This window comes from Semicossyphus pulcher, unplaced genomic scaffold, assembly GCF_022749685.1.
Source record: "Semicossyphus pulcher isolate SPU_LCO1_2020_fin unplaced genomic scaffold, fSemPul1.0.p SCAF_19, whole genome shotgun sequence".
NCBI lineage: Eukaryota > Metazoa > Chordata > Actinopteri > Labriformes > Labridae > Semicossyphus > Semicossyphus pulcher.
Genome location: NW_027211692.1, coordinates 17,526,029 through 17,541,162, shown reverse-complemented (window position 1 = coordinate 17,541,162; position 15,134 = coordinate 17,526,029). Strand labels below are relative to the sequence as shown.

Sequence of the window (15,134 nt, the reverse complement as noted above, 5' to 3'; positions counted from 1 at the left end):
TCGGCTTTGGAGGTAGTAACGTCTGAGCAGGCAGGGACAGAACTTCTGACGTATTGTTTATGCGACCAACACCCGGATGTGGGCCACATCTTGAGAAGAGTAGGATAAAAAAAAGGCAAAGACAAAGAAGAAGAAGTATGTCGAACTGGGGAGATATTGAGATTCGCGAACTCCTTACGCTTCGAGCCGAAGACCAAATCAACAGACATATTAGCGGGACAGTAAAGGATGGTCTTATTTTGGAATGGCTAGCAAAACAGCTGCAGCAGTGTGGTTTTGCTCGGGACAAGGCGCAGGTGAAAAGCTTGCGGAAGAAATATGACCAAGTCAAAGACGGGTAGAGTGGCCTTATTTTGACCTTTGCCACTCCATTTGGGGGACCAGCCATTCTGCTAACCCTGTTGCTCTCCTGAGCAATATGGAGGACCCAGCTCCTGCTGAGCCTGCCGCTGCGTCTCCTTCAAGCTGCAGCAGCAGCGCAGACAACGGTGACTGTAGTGTGGAGACTCCAGGGGCAAGAAACTGCGAATTTACCACTCCCGTTCAACCAGGTATAAACATATATTTATGTTATAAATGTTTCTATTTTCGTGCACTGTATGAGTCCTTGCCGAAAAAAAGATGTTGACTAATAAATCCACTTGTGTTCTACTCTTTAGAACAGGAAAACTCATTGTAAGCATATCAACCACAGAAAATCATCCTTCAAAGTAACCGCACATCAAAGCCTGAGCCCATGCAAACATAACAAATATTGATGAGGTAAAAAAATCAAGTCACATGTCTTCTGATTGAATAATAACTGAGAAAAAATAAGGATTAAAGGATTAAAAGCAGACACCAAAAACCAGAATCAATCAGAAAAAAAAATCCCATCTAACAAAACTACAGACTTGCAGAAAGAGAAAATAAAAAAATGCGAGCCGACTCAAAATGAAAAGAAGGTAAAATACAATAAACCTGAGGGTATTATTTTGGGGCTATTGTTGCACTGCAGGTGTGCCGGCACAGTGACTGCAGTGACTAAGAGCTAACAGCTCACTCCACCAGCTTAGAGACGCATGTTGTGCAATGCGCCTGTAGAAAACTGAACTCATGGACCGGATCAGTTTACTGTGACGCACAGCACAAACAGGTGAGGGAGGCCAGATAGCGGAGTGATATTGACAGCGTGATTGGTTTGGCGTCAGCAGTGACGCGGGCGCTACGCCTATCATACCTATTGGGGTGAAGAGGGTGCGAATCCTTTTGGTGAAGTCATGTAATGTTGCGCTGAGATCATGAGCTTTGGAAAGAGACTGAGAGGACAAAAAGGTTTTCTTTTGCCGGGATGGCTGAGCTCAACCGTTAAGCCAGACGGATATCAAGAAGGAGCTCTGAGTCAAACTGCAGCTCTAATTGAAAGGAGTCACTTGTTGCAGTTTGGCCATAGATGCCTTCATTGGCAGTAAAGCCTCCTGGACGCCTCCCTCTGGATGTATTTCAGGCTCATCCAACTGAAGGAAGATCCCTGGGCAGATCCAGAACATGCTGGAGGGATTACATATCCCATCTGGCCAGGGAGCACCTCGGGATCCCTAAGCCGGGAAGGGCTTGAAGACATGGAAGGGGAGAAGGATGCATGTGCTATTTGCTTAGCCTGCTGTAATCATGCCGTTATTTATGTACATACATCAGGGAGCAAGAGAGATGGGAAGAGGACTGGATAATTTGCAGGAAGGGGGCACAGAGAGGGAAGCTAAAAAGAAGGCTCATGAAGATGGACGGATGTGGAGAAGACTGAAGGACAGAGGAGTTAACAAAGTAGCTCTGCACAGAGAGACAGGGAGGACGAGACGGAGGTAAAAAATGTAGATAGAGGCAGGAGGAGATTTTAGATGGAACAGAGGGAGGACAAAGCTGTACGGCGTGACTCACCGGGACATCGTGTGTGTGTGTGTGTTTTCATGATAGGCCGTAGAGACTGTGTACGCCTCAAGAGTGAGTCATAGAGTGTTTGTGTGTTTTTGCATTTGTAAATAGCTTTAGATTTGTTTCTGAGTATATGCACACCACCTAGGCCATGATACTGCATTTCCTGTTTTTATTAAAAGTGTCTACAATTTGTTTAAGAGGTTCAGCCTCTGGAGGATAACTTGTGCGATTGTATAAGCTTCCACACACACACACACACACACACACACACACACACGCCAACAAACAACAGTGATCACTGAAGGGCAGGAAAAGGAGAGAAGCTGTCTGCGGGTTGTGATAAAAATAACACGGTACAGTAAAGCCAATCCTAGGCGACTACAGGCGGCCAAATACATGCCTTTCTCACCTTCAAACACACGATAGTACACACACATTGTACCGTACTTCACATACTTACCCAGAATGGTGGCCATGTACTGTAGGATTTGTAAGACATCTTCCTCTGAGCCAGAATTTTCTAGGAACGGGCACTTATCCTCTCTCCTCTCTTTTCGCCTCTCCTCGCCGCCAACTTCCTGACACCTGTCAAAGACACAAACAAACACACACACACATACAATAAGGCATGCAGCCATGATATCAGTGAAGAGCAAGAGCTAATAAGGTGCTACTAAGCTAACAAAGGACAAACTTAATTTCATTCCCTCAAAATGTACCATGGACTACTTGGGGTAAGCCTGGCAGTAATATTTGCCTGTGTAGGTTGATATTTGTTGGTCACTGAGATCTGCTAAAAGAGCAGGACAGGAAAACAGGCTCAAGGTCGTCTCAGTTATCGTTATAAAGGAGGAGCAAGTGATGTTCTTTCTTGCTGTCCCACACAGACTCATTTGTCAGTCTGGGAATTAGACCAAAGACCCTCTGGTCAAAGGCCTAATTGTAGAGTTGACTAAATGGACTATTGTTTGATTTTTAGGTTATTTCAGCTTTATTTTTACTTCCTAAACACACACTGCTGTATAACTTCTGGAAGCTTGTCCACACACTCAGTCCCTTCCCCAGAGAGACATATAGAAACGACTGTAACAAAATTATGTAGGCCATAAAGAGACGAATGTAGCCGCTTTCCCACTGATCAAAAAACATGCTAACACCCGCAAACACCCGCCGTTTTTGCTTAATGGGAAAGGTTACAATCGGTATTCAGACCCGGATCAAATGCCTCTGCAGTAGACCCGGGTAATTATTGCCTCGGCTCCGATCGGCATTGATGGGAACACAAAACCTGCGTCTACACGTTAATCTCCGCCCCCTTTCCGGCGCGATGCTTTGCTCCATCGGTAACTTCTGCAACTCCTTGTCATCTCAGCTACAAATTCTGCCCGTCTCCGTCCAAGCAGTGCTCGAATATCGTCCCAAATTTGTCGGGGCCGAGTTAGTCATCTTCACTGTTAACTAACCCTGTTTCCGGCGCATTTGTGACATCAGACGGTGAAGCAGCAGAAAAGAGACTGGAAAGGAGTATACTTCACTGGCAATGGGAAAAGAGACAATCAGCATCTATAAGCAGGTCTTCCCAGGTCTGAAAAACCTGCGTCAACGCACTACATTTGGTGGGAAAGGGGTATAACATGTGTCAATACTTGATTGATGAAAGTAAATCAGGTGTCAGTTTGTTATACATGAATGAAGCAGAAAAAGGAAAATCTTAAGAGGTCACAATTCAGCATCTATATTTGTGTGTAGTAAGTGCTTCATGGACAGTGTTAGTACATGATATACCTGTCTGAAATGTCCCCGAGACTTGTTGTTTTGACAGGAAGGGACAAGGAGAGAGACACATGAGTTGAAGCAGTGTAAATACTTTATATGTGTGTGTGTCTGTCTGTTGGTACGTGTGAGTCTAGGTGACCAAAAAAGACAGGCAGGCAGAGAGAACGAGGGATGGCAGTGTCAGTTGAAGGCTCGAGGAAACTGAACAGGTGTGTGTGTGTGTGTGTGTGTGTGTTTGCAAGTGGGACAGACCAAGACAGAGAAGTGAGAAAAATAAAAGCAAAGGCGAGAAAATGAGCGATAGGGACACTAAGAGAAGACAGGAGGAAGACAGCGAGTGAGTGTGGAGAATGAAAAAGGAGGACCGGTGTCAGAGAGCAAAGCAGCAAACGAGAAACACAGTCTCACCTGATCTCTTGTTGTCTGTAGAATTGAAGAGTTCGATGTAGAGCCTCCTGAACAGTCTGCGTCTGCAAGAAGAAGAAGGGAACATTTAGACAAGTATCTATGCATTTATTTGTGCATACATGTGTGAATGCATTCATTGCACATACAAGCGTTAGCATTATAAATCTCAGCAGACAAACAACCCTGCAAAAGTATCCCGAGTTTTTCCTGCAGCCAGGACACATTCATATGCACTGATATCATTTGCCCCCATCCAAACAGAAGGTTTTTTAGCTTTTATTAAATTTTTTTTTTTCTTTCAAAGTTCAACAAATACAAAAATGTCAAAATGATGCAAATACGCTCCTAACTTGTCCGTGTTTGTGTATGTGAAGCTGGAGTAGTTTGTGTTTCCGACAGCCGGAGCTTTAGAGGGCGGGCCCCGATGTGATTATCTGTGATGCCGCTCCAATGCAACGCTGTAGTGACAATGCTAGAACACAGTGTGCCAGCTGGAGAGGTCAATCTAAGGCCGCCGCCCACTCCGGACAGATACAGGAATGATTTTGTGTGTGTGTGTGTGTGCGTGTAAAGAGAAAGAGAGGGAACAAGAGAGATAGAAACTATTGAGTTGTGGGGTTGTAGAGCAATAGCGTGGCCCAGAAATGAGAGAGATGGTGTGTGTGTGCATTCAGAGAGCAAATCTACATGTGTGTAGGTCATCAGGAGGATTAAAAAGATGAATATAGTTCTTGCACTGCGACGCGTAGCTGCTAAGAACATTGTAGCAGTCAGATCCACGTGAAACAGCGCCTGCTGTTACGACAATATTTCAACTACAGCAAACCTTAGCAACAACAGGAGCAAGAAGGGCCACTTATACCAGCAGCTTTGTAGACCTGACAGCTAATGAAACGCCCAGTGGGTCATATTTTCAGCCTCACATGTTTTTGTATGTAAGTGTTTTCTCATGACAATTTCTCACAGCGTCCTTGACTCAGCTACTCATTTACCAAAGAACATGCACATTACAGTCTGTGCACACATCATGACCACACATAGGCGCTATCAGCCACACACATGTGCAAACAAACTGTACACATCATTAGTCTGCATTGTTGCAATCACTTGTCTTGCATGTTTACTGTACTAACAAGTCGATACCCCACCGCAACACACAAAAAATTGTACAGCTAGTGAGGCTCGCCTGTTTTCTACGGAGTGGATTTAATTACATTAGCATGTAAGGGAAGATTAGAAAAAAAACGGGTCCAACAAGAAAGACACCTACTCCCCTCTCCTCGTTTATCTCGCCCTTCTTTCTCTGTTTTCCTGTCTTCTTTATTCAAACCGCTCGGGCTCTCTTGTTTGCTCTGTCTCTTTACCTTGGGAGGGGAGCCCAATCTCTCACCAATACTCACACCATTCCTCTTGCTCTGTTGCTCTGCATTGCTTTCTTTCCCAGTGGTGGCTCAATGCTCCTCTCCGCTGCATGTGAACCTGCCTGTCCTGTGAATCTCAGGACGACAAAAACACAAAAGCCAGCGCCTCCTCGCCCTTCCTTTAAATGCACCTTTTCGTCTACAAAATTACCATCAGCGTGAACTGGTCACAGAGCAGTGGGTGTTGGTGCTTCGGCACTGCTGGAGAGCTGCCACTGCTACTTAAGAAAATAGAAACTCATGCGTCAGATGAGACCCCGGCAGATATATCCCAGCATGAGACGCATGAGGCCTTCCTGTCAGGGGGGGGGGGGGCAAGTAATAAAGCAGGTACAAAGAAACAATTGTGGCGCAATCTGCCTGTGAACACCTTGGAGACTTGCATGTCGTATAGGCCTGCATAATATGGGAAGAATCTGTGAATGTAATGCTGCAATGACAACATGATATAATTAACAAATATTGACATGTGCATAGTAGCTACAACATTACAGTTCCTATTGTAGTTCTGCATGTTTCACTCAGTACCTGTGTTCTTAACATGTAGTTTCTCCTGACTTTTAACAAACTCAACAAAGTGCTGTTTTCACCACAAGGTCAAACGTTTTTCTTCCTCAGCCATTGGGCTATTTAACCTCACATTCACCACCAAATTGACACCAATTATTCTAAGGGTAGCTGACGGCTAGCTGGAGCTTAATCTGATTAGCAGAATGGTGTGAACGCATGACCCACGTATCCAGGGCTGCGTCTGACAGGTCAAATGGTCCCATGCTGAGTGTGAAGGCATCTAACGTTTACATTCAATCGCTTTTCAGGCAGATGATTTTTACACATCTCGCAATGACGATGAAAATGTGATTTATCGTTCTGCCCTAAAGTCAAACCCATCTGTCTACCTTTGTTGCGTTTCAGCATCACTATCAAGTGTCATAAAAGCTATTAAAGGGCCAGTTCATCGATTTTCAACCTCAGTCCTATAATGCTATTATGGGGAGCTAATGCCATTATGGTAGGAAAAAAAATGCAATCTCGCTCTGTGCCTTTGGAGGACGCGATCCGCTTCTCCAATGGGCCCTGGAAAACCTCCGCCAGACTTAAACGTGTCATCTGGCAGAGGCCAGGGAGCTCATTAGACTACACTTCCTCAATCTAGGACGGCCGCCTCCAATGTCATGTCTCATTCAAAATCGTCAGGTTTGAAAAGTAGATTGAAGATTTGTTAGACGACCCACCGGTATAATCTCGGATTCTGTACCGCTCTGAGCCATTGCCTGCAGCGATCAATGTCCTTGACTGGAAAACGTTAGTATTTCACTCCAGCGTCTCTCGCTGGGCCGTTCCTTTCGGAGGGAGGAGCGCAATGCACGCTGGGTGTTGTAGGAATGAAGAATGGGCGAAACCACGAGCTGCTTGTACGACTTTCTCCACAGCTGTGGCGCCAATTTCAAACATTATTGCTTCTATCGATTACAGAGAACACCAGCTTTGACTGACAGTGGCTTTTTCCAGGGGCCAATTGCTCCTTTTAATGCTTGAAATAATCTTGAAGAAGAATATCAGTTTCACAGCAGTTCAATTTAATTTGTAAACAAGGAGAGTTATTTCAGAAGTTGTTAATCATAATGTTTTTCATTATCCGCACTGATGGTATAATAGAGCTGTGGCGGAGGGGATCATTTTATTATCAATACTTCATGTAGAACAAGACAAAAAATGTTTTAACATTTTTTCTGGATTGTTTGAGTTTTACTTTCTTGTTGATTCAAAGATTCATGTTCATACAGGTTTTCCGTTATGGCCAATAAAGTAATAAATCAATATTATTCTCTGGTTTCAATTATATCACTGAAGGGCCCCAGCCAGCATGTGCACACACTACAATTAACAAGCTGTTTTTTTTGCAAACCCAAGGTCGCTCTATTCGATAATAACGCTGCACAGGGAAGATGTGACCACAGATTTAGGATGCGGGTGAACCAATGTACACACATTAGCCCGCTCACTCGCTCGCTCACTCATTTGTCACACACTTTTCATATTTGTGGCCAACACTCAGGGCCTTTTGATCAACGTCATGGGTCACTAAGCTAATGGCCACCTTCCATGTGATTACACGAAACTGGGAAGAGGGAGAGAGAGGGAGACAGAAAATGACTGTTTGCACACATGTAAACGTGTGTGTGTGTGTGTGTGTGCGTGTGTGTTTGCGTTGTTGCTTCTGGGTCAGTGTGGTCAGGGTGAAGACAACCACAGAGAGCATGCTCTGTTCTCTCCGTCACGGTCCATTGCAGTCAACAACAGGCAGTGCCACTGCACGCAGCCACTGTGTGTGTGAGTAGTGTGTGTGTGCGTGCGTGTGTGTGTAAAAGAGAGTGGTCCTCTCCAATAAACACCAACTTCACTTATTTAGCTGTGCTGTTGAGTTTCATTGTTCTGCAAGGTTGTGCCTGCGCAGCCAGAAATGGCTGACGCTCCACGCTCTCTTATATACCGTAGACTTCTCTGCATCGTCTTTCTCTCCCAGGAATTGGACCACAAGGTCTGACCATTTGCAATTCGGAGAAGCATGTTCCCACGACCTCCTGTAGTCTGATGAAAACACAGCGGTGCCTCTGATTATGTGGAGAACCAAGATAAATAGAGCCGGAGGAACCCAGATGAGCTCCAAACTCCTAGATCTGCTCTGTCCATCTATTATCAATCCATTAACCCATCTAGGATACAATCTGGACTGTGTAGACTCAAACCAGATGGGACTGACGGATCACTTCTGTGTTTTATAGCTTAGACCAATGGCTGCAGCCAACAACAAACTAAGATACACTTAAGAAGCATATAATTAAAAGTATGTGAAACAAAAGAGTCATTAACTGTTTGCTGCAACTGCTATTGCTACTGGTACCCCTAACACCATGCTTCAGATGTCATCTGTCACCCGTGCATGACGTAAAAAGATTGTAAATAATTGCCCTTACATCGCTCTAGGTGGCCAACAACAGGATACTTTGAAATGCCCAGGATGGTGTGTTTTTTGCTACAAAATTAGGTAAGCAGTTGTTGGCTAAAATTTGAACCATAAAAAGTTAGAGAGCAAAAAGGTTGTATTTTATACACAGATTTGAAAGGCTTGTATAATATTCAATTATCCCTAAAGCAGTCATTCAAGAGAGCCAATGCCACGCTTCAACCTACTACGTCCTTGATATCATCTAATACAACTTAGCTGGATGTCTGACCGACAGCAACATGATGAAACTATTCATTAAGTCTAATATTTGATCATGTGGTCAGTTATAGTTAACCTTTAAACCAAGTGTTAAAAATATATCACAGCAGCAGTTGGCACTACAACTTACAAACATGCACAAACACATGTGCCCGTCTATGTCTCTGTTAGGCTACTTCGCATTTACTTTGATCGATATTTTTTCCTTGGCACAAGAGAAAAACGTTTCCTTATTTGACTTTAATCTGGCGTGTATGGATATTTGCAGGAAATCTCTTCTCTGGCCAGGAAGATGTCTCAGACTAAACTAGGTCAGATCTTCCGCCTCGGTGACATCTTTGCTATCTTTGGTAGTATGAAGGAGCTAAATAACATCAGAGTCTGAAACATACGTTAGCTCTTCCAGTCATTTTAAAACATCTCCTTTTAATTTAGGGCTACCACAGGTTACATTCCCAAGTACATTATGAAATAGAATTAATTGTAACGTACATAAGTTGACTTACAGTTTCTCACCAACTACATACAACTTAACATGACTGGGCTCATAAGCTGCCTTTGACATTATAGTGAAGAAGAAGTCTTCTCATTTCTGACAGTCTTTCTATTTATTGCTATAACACAGGACAAATTACAGGAGATTCAATCAAACCCCAAACTGATGTACCCTAACAAAGGACGCATACCCTAATAACCTGCCATCTATCACAATTGTGCTCAGTTCTAATAACTGCTTTATTGCATTAGAGCCTGTAATACAACTGAGACACACAAACACAGAAACAGGCTCATTCGTCACACTCCTCACATCATTACATATACACAGACAGAGCATGGACATCTCTCTCTCTCTCTGTGTGTGTCTCTCTCTCTCCCCACAACAACATATCTATTATATAATCTACCAGATGATTCAGGCTAACAGAATTGGAGGATGAAAAGAGGCTTTTTTTTCGTAGACAGCACAGCACACATTATATCATGATGTTTGAAAAGACATGTCTGGGATTTTTGGGCAATGTAGGTACTGGTGGAATAGCCTAAATGTAGACTCTAAGAATTGTTTCTTCTGAACTTTAGAGACATCTGTGATGATGAAATGCATCTGGCTGTTATCATATTGACAATGTCTAAAAAAAACTGTAGTTTTAGATGATTAGTTTTGCCCAGCTAATGCTGTGAATGTGATGGACAAATACATTTTAACTGATTTTAGAAGACTGCTCCTAAATTCATGGTGAAATTAAGCTAGGCTATATAGCATGGTTCGTTATAAATGTCACTTGTCAGCAGCTGGCTGAGTCCCTACTGAACGTTCAAATAGTTATGAAGGAGACATAACGCTTATAGGAATATGGCAACTTTTTATGGGGCCATTAATTGTTATTTATTTTGTTAAATATTAGCTGGAGGCCTACCATGGGTGAGGTCAGTCGCCTCAGGCTCTCCCCCAGCGAATCCAGGTTCACCCGTCTCCTCCTGGTGACCCTCTTGTGGGGTCCTTGCTGCTCCTCGCCCGCAGGGCACGCCGACCTCTCGGCGGGGCTGCGGCCGTTCCAGAGCACCGCTCTGTGGGAGGAGGGGAACGAGGAGAAGGGGCAGCCTCGGCTCTCCTCCGCCGTCTCCAGAACGCCGTCTCCTCCGTCTCCCCCGGGGCTCTCGAGCCCGCAGTCCGAGCCCACCGAGCTGCTGAACGACTCGGAGGAGATCTTGCGCGACGACGAGGACATAGTGGAGGTGAGGAAGAGGAGGAGGATGGTGATGATGACTGTGGTGGTGTTGAGGATGAGGATGATGCTACAGTCGGTTCCGTACCACGTCCAACTCTACGCCGGGGAGTCATCAGATAGTGGGGGGGTGAGAGGGTTGGAGGAGGGTGAGGTGGGTGAGGGGGGGTAAAGTCTCTGTATAATTACGTATGCATATGAAATGTGTGTGTTTGCGCGCGGGAGATGTTGTCCAGGTCTGTGTGTGTCTATATGCGTCTGTCTGCGTGTGAGACTCAGCGAACCTATTCAGAGGGAAAGAGGGGGGTGGGGGAATGGGGTGGTGGGGGGGTCGACCGAGAACGAGAGCACTAACGGCACGCAAACATTTATGTAAGGGGGAGGAGGAGGTGGGGGTATCGCCCTCTTAAAAACCCGTCCTCCTTTACCCTCAAAACAAACCCACACTGCACCAAGGGAGGCCGAGCACTCTCAGAGGATGCTTCAAATAAAAAAAATATGTAAATGAAATGAAAAATACAGAACCCCTAACGACAGAATTTAATTTGTCAAAAAGACGTTTTTAGCCGCGAGCTTACATATGTTGGAACGTTGTCTCGTGCGACAAGGGATAAATGACAAATGGTGTCCAAAATCGACATGTTAGTCCGCCACTGTAATTCCGACACATGTCAACTATTCTTCACACACAGTGTATTTCGGCATCCCAAAGAACAAGGTGGTGACTCCCTTTTTCCATCACCACTTTGCCGAAGAGAAATCCCCAAAGTCCCGGCAGATGTGACTGCTGCTTCCCTCTCTACTCCGTCCCTCCTCCTCCTCCTGCTGTTGCTTGTCTTCTGCGACAGCGGTGCTCCTCTCTGTCGGTGTGCCAACTGACCGTCCTCTCATCATTCGTCCATCTTCCACTTATATTCCTTCACCGTTGCTCCTTGGCTTTAATGTCGTGTGTGGTCTCTTTCGGTCAAACTAGCAGCGGCTGTGGTGTGGAGGTGCGCCACATATGGAACAGAACAGGGAGAGAGTGAGTGAGCGAGCGAGCGAGCGCGCGCGGTCAGCCAGCAGCAGCACGCACCGGTGATGTGATGAGAGATCTGCCGAGCTCGCGCTATAAAGTAAGCATCAGCGCGCTGTTCTGCGTTTTAGTTGGACAAGACATCTCAACCAATCAAATGATGGATGGATAGATAGATAGATAGATAGATAGATAGATAGATAGATAGATAGATAGATAGATAGATAGATAGATAGATAGCTTATAATAATTCTACACTAAATTTTAGTAGTTTGTTCAAATTTTGGGCTCATGTTTCTCTCTATTTAGTGCCATTAACAGCTTCCTACAATAGTGACTTTTTGCCAGGCAACAAACAGGTTGTTCATCAATTAACTTAGTGGAAAATGGTAATCAAGCAACATCTGATTACAATCACACAACAGTCATGTCCAATAAGCTAACTTCATGGCGATGTGCCAAATGTGTTCAACATGGGTATGCAAGGACAAACATGGCTCCACAGGCAGATAATGGAGCTGGCAGCAGCGGTGGCACACGCTTGTTGCCTCCCCATCAGAGAACAGAACGGAGCTCATGTCTGGCGCTAATCACAGCAATGACCTTGACCTCGATTGGCAGAGCATGTCTGTTCATTAAGGGCCCCAAAGGGACAAGCAGAGTGACACTGAAACAGGCACGATGCATCATGCATGTGCGTACACGTGCACGCACATACACTCCTCACAATGTAATTTCCTGGAGGTGCCTACTAATTCATTTGACTTTCCGGAGCAGCATGACCCCAATACATTGCACAGAATTATGCTCCTTCTCTCTCTTTAACACACACCCACACACACACACACACACACACACACCCTCCTGCACTATCACACTACACACTGTCTCTGTCTCGCTTTCTCTTTTCCTTATCTGGTTGTTCACTCTTTGCAATCAGTCTGCCATCCATCAGTTACAATGTGGGCATTTAATAAAGCCAACAGTACAATGGGATAAATAATGTTCCAGAGAAGATAAGCTCACTAGCAGCCAGCCATCTGAAGCTGAGTGCAGGCAGGGCAGTGGTTCAGTAACTGGGCTATCGGAGAATTAGAATGAATAGAAAGGGCACCTCTTGGGGTATCATGGTAATCCTATTCAATAGGTACATTGAACATGGATGTTTTTAAGTTTGAATAGCATTAGGATATACAGAATGGAGCCCATGAGGATTAGGTTTATAAGAGGAGAAAGGGGAAATAGCTAGCATGTTTTGCAGACAGATTTACACTCAGGTACAAGCCTGTTTATATACATAACATGCACTCACATTCGCAGATACATCAAATAAATGCGAGCAAAAAGGGTAAAAAAAAAATAAAACATACACAGGCAAAACCCTCCAGGAACAGACACACACTTTGAGCAGTTTAAATCTGTGTAGTTGAGGAATGCTGCAAGATAAGAAGAGGTTCAGCCCCATGACACACACCAGTGAGGCGAAACCAGGTGCTTCTCTCGAGAGATAAGCAGGCAGACAAACTGAAACATGAAACACAATGGTGCTTTCACACGCTTCCTGCCACATCACACACACAGGCACACACAACTTGAGAATTTTAATGCTGTGTACCAATCGCTAGAGCTTTTAGAATTGCTGGTTTTACTGTTTGCGTGTGCCAATGGGAGGAAGTGATTTTCAGTTTCGTGACGCAGAAGACGTTGTTTTGTGGCCTGTCCTTTCTGCAAAAACAAAAAGGTCTCCTGCCCGCTTATGATGCAGAATTACTGTGTAAAGTGTAACAAAGAAGGTGACAGAGTAAAAAAGAGAAAAAAAGGAAGAGTAGAGTGTCTGATTCAATGAAACAATATGGTGTGGGGGTTTGCAGAATAACTCTAGAGAGGCTGTGTGTGTGTGAGGCAGAGAGAGGAAGAGAGAGAAATGGCAGTCTCGGTCATAAATCTGCCCCCTGAACAATCTAATTGGCCATAACCATACATCACTCCACGCCACTCTGCTGCTATTAACCGTGAACCTGGGCCTCTCTGTCACTTGCGCTATATAAATAACCAGCTGCACTGTCCCAAGGGATCGTTACAAAGGCACAAATAGGGTTAAAGAGCAGCAAATTGCATGTTGTGCTGTTACACTCAAAACAGCATTACAGATGCAGCTGGATTTCCTGAATGATCACATTAAGATCTGACCTTTCAATACACATCTTATGTGGGGGTTTTTTTCATCATGTTCAAGTGGTAAGAAATAGAGGCGGCTGGTAAATGTGTTTATTGCTAATGTATGACGGGACTGGCTATGATGTGCAGATAAATATTCCACAGTCCGGTGACCTGCTTGCTGCAGAGACACTGTTGATTCTTTGTTACTAGTTATACTATAAATGCCCCTCTTTCTTTCTAAATTATTAGTTATTGTTTGCTTCTATTTCTTTCTATATGTATTTTTTCTGACCTTTTTTTTGTTTTATGTTTTGCGTGGGCTGCAGTGGTAAGCACTGTCACCTCGCAGCTAGAAGGTACCTAGCTCGAACAACGGCTCGGACAGAGGTTGGCCTTTCTGTGTGGAGTTTGCATGTTCTCCCCGTGCACACTTGGGTTCCCTCCAGGTACTCCAGCTTCCTCCCACAGTCCAAAGACATACTTGTCAGGTTAAAAGGTTGTCTGTCTCTATGTGTCGGCCATGTAACCCCGCCTCTCGCCCAATGACAGCTGGGATTGGCTCCAGCCTCCCCACCGTGACCCTGAACAGGATGAGTGCTTTGGACAATGGATGGATGGGTGTTCTGCTTTTTGTCTTGAACTTACACTCGTTTCCATTTTTTGTGCTTAAAAATTGCAAGATAATTTAATTGTATCCTGTCACTCAAAGGTGGACAAACACATTATTGGACATTAATTGTAGGGAAGATCTGGACGTAAGGGGACAAGTTGGTGGGGATGAGATAGAAAGGGAAGATGGTTGGGGAATGTTACAAGTTATAATGATTTAAGTCTAGACTTCTATTATAGAATTTTTTATGACTTTATAATATTTGAGATTTGCACAAACTTAGCACTAATCAGCTGCACCCATGCACCACAAGGTGTCTGAGGTGACACCTGGAAATAAGGCAGGTCTCTGCAGTGATGGGCTAATCAAAGAACCAATAGCATAGCCGAAAATAAAAAAAGATGAGGTTGAATGTCGGGGCAATGTGGGCGACTGCTCATGTACGCTCGTGCATACGCTTGCATGTGCAGCTGCAATGACACTTAAACCTTTTAGAATTAAGTGACAGCTGCAGAGGATCAAGAGGCCGCAGAGTAAGAAATTAAATCCCGGGGCTGGAGAGAAGAGGAGGGCAGTGCGGGTAAGAGACGCCTGAAAAATAGGGGGTATGACGAATAGATAAAGCTTCAATTTCATGTCTTGTTCCACCATCCACCAACCGAGCTGTATGTGTAGGGAATATAAAACATAATTGTCGGCAATATTAGATTCTTATACATTATTGTAATGTATTTTTGATAGTAAAATCTCTTAAAAACCTTTACAAACAAAGCACTATGTTATATATTGAGTATGAATGAACGGTGGGAAATGAGAATCAGTTGAGAAATGGTAATAGGAAACTTTCATGTTATAAAAAATAACAATAAACACA

The 15,134-nt window shown here is 44.3% G+C and overlaps 1 protein-coding gene across 1 annotated transcript in view; it reads right to left on the bottom strand.

The window, feature by feature from the left end:
- Positions 1-10,624, bottom strand: part of gucy1a2 (guanylate cyclase 1, soluble, alpha 2) — a 35,541-nt gene extending 24,917 nt beyond the window's left edge. Inside the window, exons 1-3 of the mRNA XM_069668002.1 lie at positions 10,167-10,624; positions 4,099-4,160; positions 2,375-2,499 (exon numbers count right to left, since the gene is read on the bottom strand). Of these exons, the coding sequence (XP_069524103.1) occupies positions 2,375-2,499; positions 4,099-4,160; positions 10,167-10,478 (499 nt within the window). The 5' untranslated portion in view covers positions 10,479-10,624. The remainder of the gene's footprint in view (positions 1-2,374; positions 2,500-4,098; positions 4,161-10,166) is intronic.
- Positions 10,625-15,134: the final 4,510 nt, after the last annotated feature.